The sequence below is a fragment of the Sphaerulina musiva genome, assembly GCF_000320565.1.
Source record: "Sphaerulina musiva SO2202 unplaced genomic scaffold SEPMUscaffold_7, whole genome shotgun sequence".
Classification (NCBI taxonomy): Eukaryota; Fungi; Ascomycota; class Dothideomycetes; order Mycosphaerellales; family Mycosphaerellaceae; genus Sphaerulina; species Sphaerulina musiva.
Genome location: NW_016017389.1, coordinates 432,638 through 452,938, shown reverse-complemented (window position 1 = coordinate 452,938; position 20,301 = coordinate 432,638). Strand labels below are relative to the sequence as shown.

The 20,301-nt window shown below is 51.3% G+C and overlaps 8 protein-coding genes across 8 annotated transcripts; 4 read left to right on the top strand and 4 right to left on the bottom strand.

The window, feature by feature from the left end:
- Positions 1-1,885: 1,885 nt before the first annotated feature.
- On the bottom strand, positions 1,886-3,100 carry SEPMUDRAFT_134336 (uncharacterized protein; the record flags this gene model as incomplete). Its single annotated transcript, XM_016902633.1, has 1 exon — positions 1,886-3,100. The coding sequence occupies one exon, from the start codon at positions 3,098-3,100 to the stop codon at positions 1,886-1,888; it is 1,215 nt and encodes a 404-aa protein (XP_016759246.1).
- Positions 3,101-4,399: 1,299 nt separating this feature from the next.
- SEPMUDRAFT_109234 (uncharacterized protein) lies at positions 4,400-4,723 on the bottom strand (the record flags this gene model as incomplete). The annotated part of the gene is made up of 1 exon (XM_016900772.1): positions 4,400-4,723. The coding sequence occupies one exon, from the start codon at positions 4,721-4,723 to the stop codon at positions 4,400-4,402; it is 324 nt and encodes a 107-aa protein (XP_016759245.1).
- Positions 4,724-5,292: 569 nt separating this feature from the next.
- Positions 5,293-7,449, top strand: SEPMUDRAFT_150141 (uncharacterized protein). The gene is made up of 2 exons (XM_016905981.1): positions 5,293-6,095; positions 6,151-7,449. The coding sequence occupies exons 1-2, from the start codon at positions 5,692-5,694 to the stop codon at positions 7,007-7,009; spliced, it is 1,263 nt and encodes a 420-aa protein (XP_016759244.1). The 5' UTR covers positions 5,293-5,691; the 3' UTR covers positions 7,010-7,449.
- A 351-nt stretch (positions 7,450-7,800) lies between these two features.
- On the top strand, positions 7,801-9,850 carry SEPMUDRAFT_164693 (CRC_subunit-domain-containing protein). Its single transcript, XM_016908128.1, has 2 exons — positions 7,801-7,973; positions 8,032-9,850. Exons 1-2 carry the CDS (start codon positions 7,895-7,897, stop codon positions 9,585-9,587), a joined length of 1,635 nt encoding a protein of 544 aa, XP_016759243.1. The 5' UTR covers positions 7,801-7,894; the 3' UTR covers positions 9,588-9,850.
- A 529-nt stretch (positions 9,851-10,379) lies between these two features.
- Positions 10,380-11,963, top strand: SEPMUDRAFT_47266 (uncharacterized protein; the record flags this gene model as incomplete). The annotated part of the gene is made up of 4 exons (XM_016909029.1): positions 10,380-10,470; positions 10,616-10,857; positions 10,946-11,773; positions 11,907-11,963. Coding segments are annotated over 4 exons (1,218 nt in total), but the record flags the coding sequence as incomplete, so codon positions are not given.
- A 908-nt stretch (positions 11,964-12,871) lies between these two features.
- SEPMUDRAFT_142610 (uncharacterized protein) lies at positions 12,872-15,506 on the bottom strand (the record flags this gene model as incomplete). Its single annotated transcript, XM_016903008.1, has 3 exons — positions 12,872-12,875; positions 13,660-15,308; positions 15,468-15,506. The coding sequence occupies 3 exons, from the start codon at positions 15,504-15,506 to the stop codon at positions 12,872-12,874; spliced, it is 1,692 nt and encodes a 563-aa protein (XP_016759241.1).
- Positions 15,507-15,773: 267 nt separating this feature from the next.
- On the top strand, positions 15,774-18,348 carry SEPMUDRAFT_150139 (P-loop containing nucleoside triphosphate hydrolase protein). Its single transcript, XM_016905980.1, has 4 exons — positions 15,774-16,164; positions 16,252-16,488; positions 16,714-17,185; positions 17,238-18,348. Exons 1-4 carry the CDS (start codon positions 15,811-15,813, stop codon positions 18,245-18,247), a joined length of 2,073 nt encoding a protein of 690 aa, XP_016759240.1. The 5' UTR covers positions 15,774-15,810; the 3' UTR covers positions 18,248-18,348.
- Positions 18,349-18,660: 312 nt separating this feature from the next.
- Positions 18,661-20,087, bottom strand: SEPMUDRAFT_164691 (uncharacterized protein). The gene is made up of 2 exons (XM_016908127.1): positions 19,881-20,087; positions 18,661-19,656 (listed from the first exon to the last, which is right to left on the bottom strand). The coding sequence occupies exons 1-2, from the start codon at positions 19,912-19,914 to the stop codon at positions 18,896-18,898; spliced, it is 795 nt and encodes a 264-aa protein (XP_016759239.1). The 5' UTR covers positions 19,915-20,087; the 3' UTR covers positions 18,661-18,895.
- Positions 20,088-20,301: the final 214 nt, after the last annotated feature.

The window sequence follows — 20,301 nt, the reverse complement described above, 5'->3', positions numbered from 1 at the left end:
TAAGGGGGATTGGAGAGGTTGAAGGAAAGGCTTAGCAGGGGAAAGGCTTAGCAGAAAGGCGTGGCGTGGCATGGTATGGCATGGTATGGTAGATCACGGTAGATCACGGTAGATCACGGTAGATCATGTCTGGGTCAGGTCAGGTAGGTAGGTAGGTAGGTAGGTGCAGAAGGTATGGTATGGTATGGTATGGTATGGTATAGTATCGCATATGTAAAATTCCCAAACAAAGTTTTTTGTTCCATCTACCTATTTTTTTTAATATATCCACAAGTCAAATCCATCAATTATCTAATTCTCATCATCATCATCATCATTATAAAATACCAATCTATCCATCCATCTCTCCCCTCGTCTTCTCCCAATTTTGTGAAAAAGGCTCGATGGAGACACCCTACCACCGAAAATGCCGAATCGAGGTAGATTTTCCGACCCACTCACCCAACTCACTAACCCAAAAAAGAAAATCAAAGTGTGGAGGGGCGAGGGAATTGATTAGTCAAGTGTCAAAGGTATCCATGTGCACAACACATACACACACACACACACACCCGACATTATTTTTTTATTCTCGTCTAGAGGGGATGTACATAAAAACGATGCACGTGTGATAAGCGATTGTTTGTTAAATTCTTTTCAGTCTGGAGTGGGGAGGGGGCGTTGGGTACGGAGAATTCTCCAAAGGTTGCAATTCTCCGGAGGGGGGGGGCCGCTTGTATCTCAACACTGCTTTGCTCTGCTTTGCTCTCTTGAACGTGGTTTTTTCTTAACCCTACTTACTATGTGGAGAATGGTGGGAAGAGGATTATGGTATGGTATGGTATGGTATGGTTGTACAAGTACATGTAGACAAGTGCAGGTTGTATCGGAACTTGGAATGGAGTCATCGCCGACGAGATCTATACCTACCGTATCTAGGTCTACCTATGTCGGGGCAGGGGCAAGGGGCAGCTTCGAAATCGGAGTTAGATACAAAAGTGAATAAACATAATATCCTCCTCTTTTTTGGGGCATTTAACGTAACCCACCGCTTCACTTTTACTTAGTACCTACCTACCTACCTATCCTCAAAAGATCAATTCTTAAGTAAATCTACTAACCAACCTCCTTTTAGATAGATAAAAAAAAGGACGAAATCTATATAGTAGGTACCTGTATGTACCTCTTTTGCGACTTTAATAAATCCCTAGATTGGTTACAAAGTAAAGTCCCAACGTCTTACAGTCTTTTCCACGAAATTAAAAAAAAATCTTAATAACTCCCTCACTCACTCACTCACTCATATCCACCTTACACCCCCAACGGAGTTTCGGCGATATGCGTATACGGATATTTCCTCCCTCCCTCCCTTATTCATCCCTCCTCCTCATCGCCCGTGTCTCACAACAATAAGAAATAAATACCAACCTAGGTACGTACACTGTTTATTTCTCTTGGCGTGAGACAAAAGAAGCTTGGCGAAGACGAATGTCATAGAATTTTCCCATCGTGATAAGGGAAATGGGCTTGGCGAGGGGAAATGGGTGTAATATGAGGGATATGATGACATGGACGGTTTAAATGCCTGAAATGGATGGAGGAGGGTGAGGTAGTGTGTGCGGTGTGTGTAGGGCAGGGAAAGAAATGAAAAAAAAAAAAAAAAGGGAAGAGCGGGATGGGATGATGTCAAGTTCATGTAAGGGTTTTACTGGATAATAGAGGTGAGAGAGGTGTGTTGAAGAGTGATTCGAAATGGTTCCTAGGTATAGAGTTGATGTTGGGAACGCAGAGCGAAGGCATCGAGTGAGTTGGTACTACCTATATACTCTACTACTGTCGCAGCAGCAGCAGCAGCATCATCATCATCATCTCGTGCTGTGCAAATATCCAATTCTGACACGGTTGGCTATACGCTCGCAGTCTGAGTGGTATGAGAGGCCGATGCGCCCGGATGTGGAACATGCTCATAATGTGCGTGAATGTGACGACCACCATGGCCATGGTGGTGCGCGGGCGTGGTCTTGGGTGCGGACTTGGGCTCCACGGTCGTGTAGACTGTAGGCTGTGGCGCTGGCTCATGTGGTCGAATCTCTGTGGGCTCTGCTGCACGCCTGTCTAGCACATCTTCGTCATCATCATATTCATCATCATCATCGTCATCATCATCATCATCGTCGTCGTCGTCGTCGTCGTCGTCGTCGTAATCATTGTCCCCAATGACCTCGTCATCTTCGCTAATGCCAAACTCATTGGTTCCATCATCTGTGTCTCGAGCACGAAGGCTGGCCTCATCGTATGCGCCCTCATCAGTAAAGTCCATTTCGCCAGACTCCAGATCACGCTTGTAGTGGAGGGTGTGCGATTGAGCAGCATGTGCGCGAGCCCGTGCCTCGGCTTCCGCAGCTCGTTGCTTGATGCCATCTGCGAATGAGTTGAGCTGATCATAGGCACCTGCTACAGCACGAGCGACGTGTTCGGTGACCGTTGGCCACTTCCCGGTTGCCGTATGAGATGCCGTCGACTCGTGTTGCTCTTCCATAAAGGCGATCCACTCGTATGCGTATGAATCGGCTTTGAATGGTGCGCTTGCCGAAAGTGCTTCGACCGCATCGCGGGCGATTTTCTTGACGATGCTAGTGGTTGCCGCAATCGGCTTGATACCATGACGATTGGCAACCAGTGGTAATCGAGCATCTCGAGCCATACTGTGCGCTTTTTTAGTAGCGACAGGCTTGATACCGTGACGATTAGCGACTGGCGGGATTCGAGCATCTCGAGCCATATTGTGCGTTTGTTTCCCAGCGACGGGCTTGATATTGTGACGATTAGCGACCTTTGGTCGACGAGCATCTCGGGCGGCACTGTGGACTTCTTTGGCAGCGACAGGCTTGACACCATGACGATTGGCAATCAGTGGTAGTCGAGCATCTCGAGCAATCTTATTGGAGTTCTTCTCATGATGGCGGTTCGCTATTGGCATTTTGGCATCCCTTGCATGGTTTCCTGCTCCTTCTTCTCGCCGAAAGTGATGAGGATTGGTGTTGTCTGGTGCCAGACGGCCGCCAGCGACAGCAGCTGAGGTTGCTGCCGCCAGAGTTGTTAACAGTGCTAGCAGACGCATCGTATACGTGCAAGTTGTGGAGCACCTGCGACACGGGAACCCATGTCACAGCGTGAAGGAGACTCATAGTGCCAGTGTCACGACCGTTTGCGGACAGTGTTGACCAAAAAGACTCGTCACAAAGAAGTGAGATGTGCGCCGAGTCTAGCAGTACCAGGTACCTCCTACCTACTCTTCTATATTTTCAGTATGGAACTTCTAAGGCGGGGGGACTATGTTGTCCTAGACGGCTATACCAGTACCTATACAGTATAGCACATCCGTATCTTGCCAACGATGGTAGGAGGTAGGAGGAGGTGGGAGGTACAGGTAGCGAAGTCAGGAGGTATGGCTTGGCAGTGACGGGCTGAGAGTTTCTATCAGCGCGCGATTGACCAAACATTCCAGTGTGTCCCAGAAGGTTGGATTGGGCCTTGCCACCTTGGAATGTTCAGTTCGGCGGGAATGCTCCACGATCAGATCTGACGGCAATTCATGAATTGTATACTGTATCACTAATCAGTCCGGAACATCTTTGACTCCATCGGTGGATGAGGGATGAGGTGGGGATGGGATGGGATGGTACACGACCATGTCACGTGCAGACCGGCTAAATACAACACCTTATTACATGAACCTGGAGGTACGCTACGATGGGACACGGAGTCCCGATGCAGCAGGTGCGACTCAGGGGATTCTTCTAAGTTCCATCTCTGGAGTCTGTGATCTCAATGATGTCGTCGTCGCTCATTGAAGGTGACGTATTCTGGCTTTAGGAAGTAGATACACCTCACCTACATGTACCTACCTACCTCTATGTATCTCGTGCTCATCACATGGCTCCAGTCTAGCTTATCCTAATCGTGAGCATTCAACAACTGCTGCTTGCGGAGGAGGGACTCGGGATTCGTTGTACCTACTACCTACATCCTACTACCGACCTTCTAGGAGTACTAGGAGGTAGGTGGTAGGAGGTAGAGCATCGCTGCAAACTGGCGCGAATAAGCGAGCCATGCGTTGGTAGGCGTCTCTGGAGCTACCTCCTACATTGTCGTGTGAGACAATTCACATTGGAGCTCTAGAGAGCTGCCAACTGCGTTTGCACATGTTCGGGTACGAGACATGTCTGAGAAGGGAAAGAGGCGTGTGGCGTGTGGTTGTTTGTTCGCATCGCATGGCATGGATGGTGGACGATAGTTCTCAACAATGCCGGTCGATGACTGATAAATGACTCTGTACTGTACGAGACGGCAAGGATCAGGCATTGTTTATTGACGTGCAGATGCAGAAGAAAAGGCGAAACCACGCTTCTACAAAACCTTACTTCACGCCGGTTGATTGTATAAACATGTTCCGATTCGTCCTATACTTACCGGTGTCCGTGTAGCGCGGCGGGACGGGGAGCATGGCATGGTAGACTAAGCTAGCAAAGTACCTTACCAACCGTTTGGAAGTCGAGGTCCGGAATGCGACAGCGTTTGTGGGTGGTGCTACAAGAATGGCGACGCGGATGCTGCGACACACAGAAACGGGAGGACGGGAGACGGCGACGACGGCGACGGCGAAGGTGACGGTGAGGGCGAGGGCGAGGGCGAGGACGACGAGGTCGAGGTCGAGGAGGATTTCGGAGGGAGAAGGGGTCATCAAGAATCGGGTATTCGTCGTCAGGCCCAAACGGCGAACGCGCAGCCCATCCCCAAGCCAAGCCATCCCAAGCCATCCCTGGCGGGTGTACTACTGTAGCCTGCTGTATAGTGAGGCCCGCCACGGCTAGCCTTGCAGCAACATCATTCCCTTCCCTTCCCTTCCCTCCATTCATCCATCCCATCCTGCACAGCAGCTGTGGTGTGACGAAGAAGCTTTTTGACCTTTTTTCGCCCATCGCCGCCGCCGCGTCTTTCTTCTCCTGGCATCGCATCATCTCAGATCTGCCCACCCACATCCACCACATTCACCACTGATTGACCACTGACCTGTACTACGAGAGCCCACCCCTGGCGTCGCTGTGTCCAAAGAGATACGCTGCCTGGCCTGGCCGTGCCGCCTCGAGTATTTTTGATCCCATCCGAGCTTTCCAGCCCACTGGAGCGTGGCGTGGCGCCTTGACACATCCTGGTCGCCGCTGCCTGCCTTCAGGAGAAAACCACTGCTGCCATCCGATCTCTCACCGACCTACAACAACAACAACAACAACAACACCAACAACAGCACCGACGACGACGACAACACAAACATCGCCATCATCATCATCATCATAATCGTCACCACACCCACCAAAAGGACTCTGCACGACAACACCACCAACACCACCACGCACTATTCTTCTAGCGTCGCCCACCTTTTGCCACAATTTGACTTTTCTGGCCACCAAGTTCGTGCCTTGGAGCTGCAGCGTGCATATGCAAGGACGCCGTCTTTGACTCAGCCTACGCAACCCGGCCAATCGTAGCTTGTTTTTCCTCTGAGCTCACGCGCATTCTTTCTGTCACAATTTTGCTGCAGCTCTGGATTGTAGCCAGCTGGGAGGGAACCGGTCGCGACACGCTATTGCTCGCTCCTACGACCATCTATTGCGCTGTCGCATTGATCTACCATTGCTCCCAATCGATACAATGCAGACGCGACGCAAGAGCCTGAATCTTGGTGACCTCGGAATCGTTGCTGCGAAGCGGTCGCGGACCCAGGCTCCCACGCCGCCGGAAACCGTGATCGAGGGCGAAGAGCCACCGGTAAAGAAGCCAAAGCGGTCGCATGGCTCTACATCACCCACCTTGGGACTGATGAGCCCACCACGGACGACATCGATACGTTGCAAAGAAGAGCGACCGCGACGCGCCACCGAATTGTCGCCCCCACCTTCGCCTGTCACAGAGGGTAGCAGCAAGATCGATACGGAAGGCATCAACGACGATATCGTGGTCGGGACTATACAACAGATTGAGAAGACGGGCAACAGACCGCATCTGGTCAAGGAGCTGGCTGCAATACTTGCGACCAAGCTGCACTGTGTGGAGAAGTACGGAGTCCGCTCTATATCGCAACCTCCTCGTCTTGCTAACCCTCTTTCACAGATCAGCCAACCCGTCAGCATTGATCTCGTCGCGACTCACTGCATATCTCCACCGAACATGGCCTACGGTCAGCCCATGTCCGCTCACAAAGGACCTCTCGCCCGTCCATCCTCGAAGACTATACTTTTATCTCACCACTACGCCTCATCAGCCCATTCCGGACACTGTTGAACAGGTGCCCAAACCAAATCGCACCATCTCACCTTCCATATCATCTGCTTCTGCCGCAGACATGGAAGATCGTTTCACCAGGGAGCGGCAATCACTCTCTCCCGAGGTCGATCTTTCGTCGCCTGAGCTCGACGAAGATACGGGAGCAGATCCGCGAGCGCCGGGCGGATCATATTCGGCACGAAGCTCCATGTCGCGTGATCGAGCAAGCTTTGCGCACAGCAGACGTAATGCGAGCCCACCCCTGGAGACCGAAGAGCGGGACTTCAAACAGACAGCCAGCGCTCTCTACGAGGAAGCGCTCAAACGACGAAACAGCCAACAGAGCCAACAGGATGTCAACATGGATTCGCAAGATGCATCACCAGGAGCAGAAGATATGGACAGCGTGACCATGTCTGTGGAAGAAGACGAGACCGAGGAGACTGCAGCAATGAAGAATTCTGCATTCGCAATGGAGTTGTTTGGCGCATCTGTGCCTTCCCAGCACGGAATGGATCTGAGCAGCCCAGTACTCGGACCCCAGAACAATCATGCACTGGGCCGCCACGAGGAGCGCATGAAGCTGGATCTCAGTGGCAAAGAACATCTTCTCGCCCTTCCCGAAGCCGCCCTCATGTGGGAGGGCTTACAGAGTCCAGAAGACATTGAGCTCTCGGAATTGGACGATATGCTCAACGCATATTAGGGGTTGCACACTTGATTGGGCCGCTTCAGGACTTGATGTATTATTACGAAACCATAACATTGTACGCTGGTGTGGGGAGAGTAGGTATTGTGACAGTAGAACTGGAGCGCAAGCTTTGGGGGTTTTAGGTTGTGACAATGTTTCAGCAGTCCAAGGCGTTGTATAACTATGCTACGACTTCTGTGACGACTGCAGGGAATTAAAGTATCAATGAGTCTGCTGGCAGGACTGGGCACTTGATTAAAAGATATAAGATACGATACAAGAGAGGATCGAGAGATCTTAATCCGCTTTTTCTCTCCCAAGTCGTGCGCTGAGGAGCGGTGCTTGGACATTCTCTTAACGTTCGCCTTCGCTTCATGGTTCTGTCTACATCGAGGCACCGTCCTTCACGACCAATATGCTTTTGTGATTAGACTTGGATCAATATAGAACGAGACGGGTATCAGAGGAGGGAGAGTTGTGCGAAGTGTGATATATTTACCTTACCTTTCCACAAAATCTGGAATCTACCTACTTCCTATATTATACTAGGTTCGTTGGGAGGAATGTGTTACTCGGTGGCCTTTCGCTGTATCAAGCCATGGGCGTTGCGGTAGTGCTGTGCCGTGCTAGGGTAGTCGGTCTGCATGAAACTGGTCGTGAAGACTCGAACAGGCTCGGCAGAATAGTCTCAAAAGTGAAGCCTCAGGTTTTAAAGTTTTCGGATCAAGCCGAGGACTGGTCTCGTTTCTGACACATTGGCGAGGAAGTCGCGTCTCTGGCCCTTGCCCGCGTTGAACACCAGCTTGACGCATCTAGCCTCACACTTCGCTTTGCATCCTCGCAACTCGCCTCGCCTCGACTTACACCGCACGAACCCAACATATCTACCGACCCAGCGCGATGCCCTTCAAGAAAGGTGGAGGCCACCACAAGGGCGCCAAAGGCAATAAGAGCACACGTATCAGTCTGCCAGCAACGAGTATGATCGGCAATCCAATGTCATGAAAGGGTAGTGCAAAGCTAATGAATCTCACCAGGAACGCCGACGAGAAATGACGATGACCAGGACGAAGAAATGGCCGACCAAAACGAGATACAATACGATGCGACCCAGCCCGATATCGAAGATGATGAAGCAGACGATGTTGCGACCCCCGCCGTAGAAGAGGACAGCGACGATGATGATGACGAACCGCAGGTCACTACGATACCCAGGCGGAAAGCTCGAGGAGGGCGACGAGCGTCGCGCAGGGTGGGAGATGACAATACGCCCGAACCGGGAGATGATGGCAGCGAAGGTGGAACACCTTATAGGCGGGGAAGGAGAGGGCGACCTTCGGGGTTTGGCGGCAATACGAGAGGACGCGGTGGTTTTCGTGGGCGACGACGTGGACAGAAAGAAGAAGGGCCGAAAACCGTGACGGACAAGAACGGCAACGTTTTGGAGGTGATAGACGATGAGGCGCAAGTGGACTGGGACCCGGAAGGAGACGAGAAAGTGGACGCAAATGGCATCTTGCAGGGCGGCCGAGAGTATCGCGTGCGGACCTTCACCATCATGGGCAAAGGTGAAAGACGGTACATGCTGAGCACGGAACCTGCGAGGTGCTGTGGCTTTCGGGATAGTTATCTGTTCTTCACAAAACATCCGAAGCTGTACAAGGTGGTGGTGGGCGAGGAGGAGAAGAAAGATCTGATCGAGCGGGGCATTCTACCGAGCAGCTACAAAGGCCGAAACATTGGTGTTGTCTCAGCGCGATCGGTATTTCGCGAGTTTGGCTCAAAGATTGTCGTCGGGGGCAGGCGGGTCATAGATGACTATCGAGTAGCTGATGCGCACGCGGAGGGCGCAGTAGAGGGAGATCTGGCAGACCCTGATGACCACGTCCCGGACAAGCGCGAAGAGTACAACCGCAACCGCTACGTCGCGTGGTTTGGAGCAAGCGATGTGTACAAACAAGGAGGCTCGACAGTGCCGAACAAGCAAGGTCCAATCGGGAAGCGCAGGAACAATATTACTTTGCAGAACTGGCAATTCATGCATGCGCGAGAAGCGAGTCGCTTCAACTCGCTGCTAACCATGTCACGGGCCCAGAACCTCAACGGTGTCTACGACTACAACACGAACATGATGTTCTACCCTAAAATCATGCAGCCGACGCACGCCAAGTGGACATACATACCACCTGGAACAGATGGTATCGACGAGAAGCCACTGACCAACGGATATACGAATGGCGATGTGAATGGCGACCATCATTCCGCAGGTGCCCATGGCGAAGACACAATCTTCTCGACAGTTCCGGCTGCGATCTCGCGCAATTTTAGAGTCATCGACACGGTCTATAGCGCCCCTCCGATATCCCACGCTGGCTATCCTGGCCCAGATGGGCATGTCGAAGACCCGACATCTGGACCGAATGGCTTGTCGACAGTGTCACAAGATCTCATCGACGAACTCCCTGCCGAGTGCAGAGTGGCTTTCGAGGCTGCGCGAGCCACAGAACTGAAGTGGAAGAAGCAATGGGATACGGAGGCCAACAGCGGTCACCGCGGGCATCTAAAGATCGGCTTTAACGGGTATCCTGTTTGATGTTATACGGGCGTTGGGCGAATAAGGCGTTGTGCGAGCATTCCTAGCCGTGTAACTTCACCCGGCGTGTCGAAGAGCCGGCTATGTGGAATGAGGCTGATGTCCTGCCTGAGGCTGTTGTTCTCCTGTTTCTGTGCTTTCTGGGTCTGCATTTTATGATTTCTCGGTCTGCTTTCAGTTTGGTGCTTGGAGTGAGGGTGAACAGACAGACTCATAGGACATCAGTTCTCGATAGAAGAGGAATGCGGAGACGTCAAAACGCCACCACTTCGCAACCATTTTCATACTGTAAATGTATCGTTCTTGCTGACAGGCTCTAGGCTGGCGAATGACATGTACCTCTTTCCAGGAGATGGACGAGAGTCTTGCCACGTGGCGAAGGGGTCTACAGACTACCTTAGACAAGGAATGAAAGACTCGGCTGTCTGCCATGCCGTCGTCGCCTTCCCTGATGTCATGGCCGGCGACAATGACGAGAACAGCATCTTTGAGAGCAAGCGGGCAAAGTGCGAGATTGGAAGCGGGAAGTTTTTTTTTCATTGTCGTGTCAAAAGAGCACAAAGCCGTTCTTGGACATGTGTCGCAAAAAACTACATTCCAATGCGACCATGACAACTGACTCTCTTTTCTCTCTCTCCCTCTCTCTTTCTCTCCCTGAAGCACTTCTCCCATTTGGGCTATTTGCGACTCTTCTTTTTTCACAGTATCATCATCTCAACAACACTTTCGCAACCCGGAAAGGGCAAAAAAAGAAGAAAGAGGCGACAAGTGCCAGATAGGACACGAGCCAGCATGGCATCCACTATCGATGTCGCCAGCCTCAATATCACATTTTGTCCTGCGCCATTTCTCAAGGACTCGGATTTTCCAGATACCGGCGGCTGTAAGTAACCAACAACAAGAGATCATCAAGCCACTTGAAAAAGAAAAAGAAGCTCCCAAAGATGATTGATAGGGGCGGTGGGGAAAAGAAGATCTAACTCGCTGACCACATTCACTAATATCTTTTTCTTCTCGCATACAAACAGATCTCGCAGGACGATATTGTGGAAAATTGACGGGCGACTTATCATGTTGTCTCCCATGTCCCGTGGAGAAATTGGTGTATACGGATCGCTTCAACAGTCTGATGCAAGCATCACATTGGCTCAATATTCCCAGTTTGGCACTGCAGTGTGTGCTGTTGATTACTTTTATTGTGCTTCCCAAGGAAGTTTCGCATGGAAGTTATCATAATTTTGGGTTGTGTATTGCGATTATTTTGTTGCAGGTATGTCTACTCCTTCCTGATTTGAGCATGAAGAGAGAGAGAGAGAGAAAGAAGCTGATTCTGTTATTTCTTTTCCCCCCTCAACCAGCTCGGCTTCCTCATCCCCCTCGGCACCAAACCCGATCTCTGCCACGATACCATCACTCCCAACGACATGTACTCGGACATGTCCTGCGCCTGGACCGGAGCCCTCATCACCACGGGCGCCATGGCCTGCGCTTCATGGGTCATGCTGCGCTCCTTATACACACATCTCAAAATCTGCTGGGATTTCAAACACGAGCGCATATTCTTCTGGGTGGCAGAAATCTTCGGATGGGGTTTACCTGGTTTGTTTCTGGCATTGACGTTGCCTATTACGGGCGTCAGTTATCGTTTGGGACCGACGTGTGTGCCGAATCAGAAGAATTCGTTTGTGACGTGGTTTGGATGGTTGATTGCGTTTGGATGTATTGCGGCATTATTGACAAGTTCGACGACGATTTTTTGCTTGTGGGTGTATTTGAAAGATTTGGGCAAGAAGAATAAAGGAGGTGGTGGTGGCGGGAAGAGTTATGGTGGGAATAGTACGCAACAAGACGATGAGAGTATTGCGCCGAATACGCAGTCTGGGTGGACGAGTCGGAATAGTACGAGGAAGTTGGCGTGGTCGCGTGTCAAAGTGGTGTTGTTGGCACAGTGGAGGAGTGTGTTGCTTTCTACGCTGGTGATTGTTATGGTGTTGTACTATGGTACTGTCTTTGTGAAGCAGACGAACACGGGACTGAATGCTGTTGATCCTGACAAACAAGCCGCAGTCACGACATGGGCTATTTGCATTGTACTCAACAGTGGAGAGAAAACCAAGTGTGAACCTCTATCGCACGTTCTAGGACTCGATGAGAATGCGGTAATTGCAGCTTGGTTCATCGCCGGTGTAAGTTCATCATCCATCACCAAACAAACCCCCCTTCCCTCTCCCCAGGGAAAAAAAAAGAAAAAAAAAAGATATCGAAACAACAGTACAGTCTGCTAACTATTTTTTTTTCTCCTCTTCTCATCTCACACAGCTCGTGGGAACTTTCACTTTCCTCCTCATGGTCCGCCACTCCATGATCACCGGTTGGTGGTTTTTCATCCGTCATCCTCGACAATGGAAACGCACCGAAAGCGTCGGCGGACAAGACTTTTTCATCGTCGGTGCAGCAGGAGCAGGAGACCCTCACAACAAAAACCTCGACCCCGAACACGAACCCATGACTAAACGCATCTCATACTCTCGACCTCTCGGCTCTGATAAACCAAGAAGACAAAATCATCCTTCTTCTGATGATGATGATGATGATGATCGAGACGACGACGATGATTCCATCGCAGAAATTCAACCCAGTATAATACCTTCTCATCGCAGTAACAACAATCATCATCAGGGCCCTACTACATCCTCACATCAAATCTACGAAATGCAACACATTTCTCCTCCTCCTCCTCCAAACCTCACAGCTTCAAACTTCGGCTCTTCAACAACCGTCAACGAAATATATCCTCTCAAGAACAACACTGCTACTACTGCTACTACTACTCCGGCTGCGGCGTTAAGGAGTCATGCTCCTGATTCCTCTGCCTCTGCTGCTGCGACCGGTCTTGTTGGTCTTGTCGGTGGTAGCAACAATAACAAACAAACCCGTTGGTCAGATAGTACCAGTGGAGGCACTCCATCTTTCGAAGCGGGGAATGTGAGTCGAAGACACGAGACTAGTAATCTATTTTTTGGAGATGATAATGATGATGATCGAGAGAATGATAGTGTGCAACAACAACAACGACGTGAAATTGGAGGAGGAGGAGGGAATGCAAAAACGATGAAGATAATGGGTGGTGGTGGTGGGATGATTTGAATTTTTGCTATCATGTGTAAGGGGTGGGTACATGTATAATGTTTTCTTTTTTGGTGATGTGGTGGTTATAAGGGTACATTTTTCTCTCGAGGGAGGGCGAGAGGCTAGAGCGAGGGAGATGCATTATAGGTATCTATCTACCTAAGACCTTTTTAATCCTAATCTTAATGTTTTATTTGGGGGTGAGGACATATTCTTGGTTTCTTTTTTTTTTTTTTTTTTTTTCTTTTTTTTTCACAAGTCTCGGGTTCTGGATCTTCATATGTCTAAGAGAGGGAGAAGAAGAAGAAGAAGGCCTATAAGGGACAGCAGGATCTGATGATGAATGGCTCCCGCTCGGCCAATATTGGCACATGTCGACTGTCGCTGGGCAGGGCTGGGATGTGCAAATGTTGAGCAAGTGGGCTATATAGAAGAATGAAGACGATTGAGAGAGAAGAAGAGTTATATAGTTGCTGCATGCAGACTAACTACTGCTGGGCTTGTCGCACGAGTGCTACACGAGCAGCAAGGGGACATTTTTTTCTTCTATTCAGGTAGCTTTGACGGTCGTGGAGGGCTTTCGCTGCTCCAGTACGTATCTAATTCACCGGGTAGATCTGCGAACCCATGTTCCGTTTTCCATGGATTGTAAGGTGCCATCCTGCTCTCGTGGCGAGGCTGTCTCGTCTTGGGCCTGTCATCGCTATTCCATGGGTTGTGCGGGACTTGAGCATCTTGTGATTCTTGTCTCTCATCATTACCACTTCTCTGAAATCGTGCCAACGCCCCTCCCACGCCATCCATACTGGTCGGCGGCCGCATCCTTTCCCCCTTCAATTTCTCATCCCTGCCCTGATATTCTGAGAGCTCGTCGGAAATCGTGCTTCTCTTGGCAGGGGGCCTCGCAGCGAGGCCATAACCCCTCCACCCTTGCTCTTCAAACCTCCTCTTGTCGGTTAACTTGAATTTCGAAATACTCAACAATCCATCCAGCTTCCTCCTCTTCTGCTGCCAGTACTCCTCTGCTTGTGGACCCACGACCAAATTCCTCGACAAGAGAGTATCGACAGATCCGATCATTGCTTGATAGAGATTCTTCGCTTGGCGCAATCTTACCTGATTGAATGCCAAGATACGATTCAGAGCTCTCCCGATGCTTGGTCCGTTATTTGTAGTCAGTGCAATACTTAAATACATTTCAAGGGTATTCATATCGAGGTTTTCGAGATGTCTACCCATGTCATCTATAATAGTGGTCGCGACGTTGACGATGTTTGGGTTCTTATGGTCGCGAGCACATACACTCATGGCCATTTGATAAGTTGATGCGGTCGGAGGAACTCCAGCTTCGTTATGCATCCGGTATAAAACATGGGCTGCACGTTGAGCGCTGCGATTGACGCGGAGGAGTCGTAGTAGAGTATGAAAATTGGCGGTATCAGGCGCCACATTGTAGGGTTCGGAGGTCAAAATGTCCCAATAGCGATTGGCGGCTTCGGCACTTTGCATCATGGAGCAGGCGCGGATGAGGACTGACAGAATGCTGTTACCCGGACAAACCCAGGCCAGCGAACTTGATCCTAGCTGATGTCCGGTCCGCGCAATAGGAGTGACTGGCATGAAGGCACGGGCAGAAGGGGTGGGCATAAAGCCTTCGTGGTCTTCTTCAACGGCCGAATGCGGTTTTGGGTCAAGTTGACCATCCACACGGACGTGTCCTGTCTGGCGCTTTGCATCTCCAAGCGGTGCGACCAGGCGTTCAATCCTTGTAGTCTGCAGCACCAAGTTGAGCACATCGTCCCAGTCGGCCATTCTTCTGCTGATCAGGAGGAGATTTGCCATTGCGGCGACTAGCTTTTCGTCAATGACAAGCTTACCAGCTCGCCACTTGGCAATGATCTCTTGCCAGATCCGCCTGCCTTCATTGACGGCGTCCTGTCTCAATTTCCACATCATCGCCGGATCGGCCTCGTCTCCCATGGAGCTGTGCCGAATGGCTTGCAGAATGGTGGTATATGTCACGGCATCTGGGGCATTTGGCCCCCTCTCCGGCAGCTTGCTGGCAATGCCCCATAGCGCGTCCATGTCCTTTGTCAAGGCGCACAACCTGAGTGCAGCATTGGTATGCATGATGCTCGTCTTCACTCTGCTGGTGGGACTGCTCATGCTGTAGTAGATGGACACGGCCTTCGCGGTGTGTCCTTTATTCTCGGTAAAGCCAGTGAGGAGGCGCATGTAGGTATAGCTGTCGGGGAACTGGCCTCGCTTCTTCATTTCGTTGTAGATATCCATGGCCTTGGAGACCTGGTGCTTCTCCATGTGCCAGGCCAAGATATGATTCCACGCGACTGTGCAGGACATGTTCCTGCTGGCGCGTCGGCAGAGATCCAGGGCACTGTCCGGATGTCCACAACGCAGCGCATATTCGACATGTTGGGCGAGTTTGATGGGATCCTTTAGTTTGCCCAGCTGCTGTCGCACCGCCTTCTCATTCGCAATCGCTATCGCGCCGCCTCGCAGTTTCGGCGAATGCGAGACCGGTGTCGGTTTCTCGATGGGCGCCAAACCGGACGGCGCGTCGAACGGTGGTGTCTGTACAGACGACTCTCGTGTTTCGGCGGCCGTGGCAAGTCGTCGTCGTTGTTGATGGGAGAGGACGGCGGCGGCGGTGGTGGTGAGGGTGAGATGGGGGGTTAGAGCGAGCGGTCGCGTGGCGAGAGCAGTCGCATACGCGCCATCTCCAGCAATGACCCGAATGGCGCGCCCTACACACGCTCTGCACTCCAGCATGGCCGTCGTGGCTCTCGATACGTGTAAGGTCGGTAAGGTCGGTAAGAAATTATGGTATTCTGGTATTCTCCTCCTAGGAGGTTCTCCGTAGAATAGTTCTCGTCACTAGCGCCAAGCCCAACCTTAATTCCGTTATCGATTGTCGCCCTGCACGACCACCATCAATAGACGCTGGCAGACTCTGGCTGGCAGATCCCCGTGAGGATTGTCGTGTGCAGGTCACTGTCGTCGGGAACTCGAACGTTTCACTGCCTTCTGTAACGGCCACTCCTTGTATCGTTTGCATATAGCGGCTGCTGCAATCATGTCCCAGCTCCCTCCTCTCGACATGGACAACATGAAGCCCACGGCGCTCTTCGATGTCTTCCTGCGTCTGCGCCCGGCGCACACTCATAACGAGCGGTTCTTGCAGGTTCAAGAAAATGACAACGAAGACGAGCTCCCCACACACATCACCATCAATCCGCCTACGAATGACACGCGACGAAAGGCGGTCGAAACCTTCGAATTTACGGGAGTCTTCGAAGAGGCCGCGAGACAGCGAGATGTCTTCGACAGCACCGGCATCCTCCCGCTGCTCGAGGGCGTAATGGGTGAGCCAGGCAAGCAAGGGCGCGATGGACTGCTGGCCACGCTGGGAGTGTCGGGATCGGGAAAGGTGTGTCTGCGCAAGAAAGAGGAAGGGGAGAGGAGAGGAGAGGAGAGGAGAGTGCAACATTTGGACACATTCTGATGCAGAAACTAGTCGCACACCATCTTGGGTGATCGCAGCCAACGCGGTCTGACCCAGCTGTCCTTGGATGTCCTCTACCAACATCTCGAGCCATATCTGGCGGACTCCGATACGAACATCTTCGCGTTCGAGTCGATCACTGCTGCCGATAACGCAGAGTCACATCTTCACCGTGCGAACGACTTCCTGGACGGCATCTATGACAACGGTAACGTGAGCAGGCTGTCCAGAGCCACCACGCCAGCATTTGTACGGCTTTCTACTATCTCTGCCGCCATCCCCGGCGCATTTCCCACTCCTCTCAACGAGCAACACAAGTCACCAGACGCTTCAACCGTCTACGACAGACTGTATCCTGATATCAGCGCTTATCCACCTCCCATTGTTGCATCCTCTCCCCTTTCACCATCAAAGTCACATCTCAAGAGATTCACACGCGGAATTGCGAAGCTTACACAGTCTTTCCATCACCAGGAATCCTCGTTCTTGTCCGTACCCAGTTCGAAACGTTATGCACCTCGTCTTTCCGAATTGCCCTCTTCTCCCTCCACCGATGATATCACGATTGCGGTGGATGACAATGCCGAGTATGCGATTGTCATGAGCATGTATGAAGTTCACAATGACAGGATTTACGACTTGCTAGCAGTCACTGCACCTGGCAAGACCCCAGCGAAGAGACGAGCACTGCTTTTCAAAGCCACCGAAGCATCACCCGATCGAAAGGTGGTCGCTGGACTCAAGAAGGTCGTGTGCTCGACCTTTGAAGATGCTCTTTTGGTGCTGGAAACCGGCCTGCGAGAGCGCCAGACTGCCGGAACAGGAAGCAACGCCACCTCCTCAAGAAGTCACGGCTTTTTCTGCTTCGAAGTTAAGAAGAGATATCGTGGTCGTGGCGCGCCTGGGCCATGGTCTAGCAGCACCATGACTATTGCTGATCTTGCTGGTGAGAGACGTAGTTTGTATGGTGTCAACAACAAAACTAATTCGAAATACAGGCTCGGAACGTGCCCGTCAAGCAAAGACTGCTGGCGCAACCCTCGCCGAGGGCGGCGCCATCAACACGTCTTTAATGTATCTTGGGCAGTGCATGCAGATGCAAGTGGAGAACGCAAAGTCCAACCTACAATCGATTGTTCCCTTCCGACAGTGCAAGCTCACCGAACTCCTCTTCAGCGATAGCCTTGCTCAAGGAAGCTCGAGCCATCGATCAAGACAGAAGGGTGTGATGATTGTAACCGCTGACCCTCTGGGGGACTACAATGCAACAAGCCAGATCCTGCGATACTCTGCTCTCGCCAAGAAGATCGAAAACCCGAGAGTCCCAAGCACCGCTCAGAGTATTGGCCTTGCGCCTGCTTCACGGAGTGATATTGGTTCCGGTCGTGCCACTCCGTCTGCTATCATGGAGGACTTGGAAGCCGCTCTGGAACAAATCACCAAATTACGCGACGAGCTTGAAGTCACCCAACTTCAGCTACAGGAAGAGACAAACCGACGCCTGGAAGCAGAAGCTGCCTGGGCAAACTCCGAGACGCGCATCGACGAAATGCTCTTGGCGCGAGAAGAAGAGATTCGACTCGAGATTTATGATGAGATGGAAGCCCAGATGACTCTTGATCAACGCAAGCGACAAGCCGCCAGAGACGAAGAATTGGATCGACAGGACGATTACATTGACCGGAAGCTCGAGATCTTGGCTCGTGGAATTAGCATCTACGAAGATGACCAAGAGAACATTGAACCACAGCCTCTTGCAGTGGAGGATCCGGCTATCAATGGGCTTGCCCAGCGTGTTGGATCTTTAGCGCTGAGAGGAACGGGGCGGAAGGTGTCGGAAAAGGAGAATCCCAGAATGACGGAGCTGGAGAATGAAAATTCCATGTTGAGAGCTCAACTCGCAAACTCGGAGCGTGAGAAGGGTTTGAGGAGTCCGAGTAAGAAGGTCCGGGTGTTGAAGACCAGAAAGTGGGAGGGCGATGGGATGGGCTTGGATGATGCGCTCTGATTAGTGCTGCACACCTCTCGTACTGTAATTGTTGGCCGTGGTTTCGTGTTTTAGAGATACCTTACCTCGGGAGTTGTTGATTCATCATATCAACTGTACAGAAGAATCACATCAAGCAAAAAATCTCATATCCCACGCGAGTGGACTTGCCAACTCTGGTGCTGCTCTCACACTTTCCTCTCTCTCTCCAATCCTCGCCCACCTTTTCCCTTTTTTTTAAAAAAGAAAAAGAAAAAGGAAAAAGGAAAAAAGGAAAGAAAAAAGCAAAGAAAACGTGAAAGATCTTCAAAATGGTGTGAAGCATCAGTACCTATAAGGTACGTATCGAGTCGAAGCGGGTGAAGTCAACAATACATGTACCTGTATGCATCAAGAACGCACTTCAGCTTTCAGCACGTAATGTAAGGACAACCGTGGGACATGTTCATTGCATTTCATATACGCGTCGATACTATACACGAGAAAGAATCAGCTTTTCCGGAGACTCGCTGCGCAGTCCTGCCGCCACCACTCTCCCACGACTCATGGGGATTCCTTGTTATTCGCCGATCATCCCATCAAGAGGAAATCCACACATAATAAATGGCCGTCATATCCAAAGATTGGACTCACTACCGCTCACAGGCGTACTGCCTTCGTGTCAATGGACTACTTGGACGCGTTGCGGCCAGATCGGCGAGGCTCGCCAGATTCAGTGGCTGCCTTCTTCTTCGGCTTGGGCTCCTTCTTGGTTGCAGCAGTGCCGTTCTTTGCCGGCCTGCCCTTCTTCTTGGGAGCTTCTTCGCCATTTGCTTTCTTGTCATCTTTCTTGTCATCAGTCTTGTCATCTTTCTCGTCGTCCTTCTTGTCATCCTTTGCGTCATCTTTCTTGTCGTCCTTCTTGGCAGCACCCTTCTTCTGCTTTTTCGCATCGCCGCCGGTCTCCTCGTCCTTCATCTCTTCGGCAGTCTCTTCAGCTTTGCGCTTGTCGCCAGTCTCAGCGTCGCCATTCTCCTTCTTTTCAGAGTCACCATTCTCCTTCTTTTCAGCGTCGCCATTTTCCTTCATTTCAGCGTCGCCATTTTCCTTCTTTTCAGAGTCGCCATTCTCTTTCATCTCAGAGTCGCCGTTCTCCTTCTGTTCAGAGTCGCCATTCTCCTCTTTTTCATCAGACTTCTTGGTGTCCTCTTCCGTGACGGTCTTCTCCTCGCCCTTGTCCTCCTTGTGCTTGTCGCCAGCCTCTTCGACATCAAGCTCGGAGGCTTTCTTTACGACATTGTTTCCAGAGCGCTCAATGACAACCGCTGGGTTATCAGGCTCGGCGTTCTTGGACACGACGTTGTCGTTCTTGGTCGTGATCTCAGCCTTGCCGTCCTCCTTGACCTCAGCAACTGTGCCACCTGGGCGGCTTCCGGACCACTTCCACGAGACTGTATGCCAAAAAGCGCGTCAGTTACGGTTCTGCATTAATCGCAACACCCAACATCGCATTGGCGCGACTGAAAGACTAGATGACTAAGCAGTCTCGACAACCTCGAGGTCTGACCCGGTTGCGACAGGACGCGCATTGGCAGCAATACGGTGGTGTCATGGTCGCCGACGCGTCAAATGTTTCGAGACTGATCTCGCGATCGAGCTGGTGAAGGTGACCTACCGTTATCACCCTCCTTGATCTCCTTGTCTGCCATTGTAGTGGAAGCTGGTTGGTATAAAGCACTTCTTGGCGCAAAGTGATTGGTGAGTGGTGTGATCGCGGCGCGTGGTTCAGAAGGATATCAATGTCGTCGCGTAATATGCAGATATACGGTGAGATGGATTGAAGACTTGAAATGGGTTGGGAAGAGGAGAAGGAATGAAAGCGAAGATGGAGGTGCTGTCGAGAAGTAGAGGGAAAGCTCGACTCTGAGTGGTGGAGGACGGACCTTCCAGCCTATGCTGGGCCAGCTGGGGTCAAGCGTCATCTTGCTGCCATGGCTACCTGCCGGCCCGTGTCCGTGTCTTGCTCAACCTCGACGTTATTATGCCTACTGTATGCCTACCTTACATAGGTACTTTACCTGCATACACATACCTAC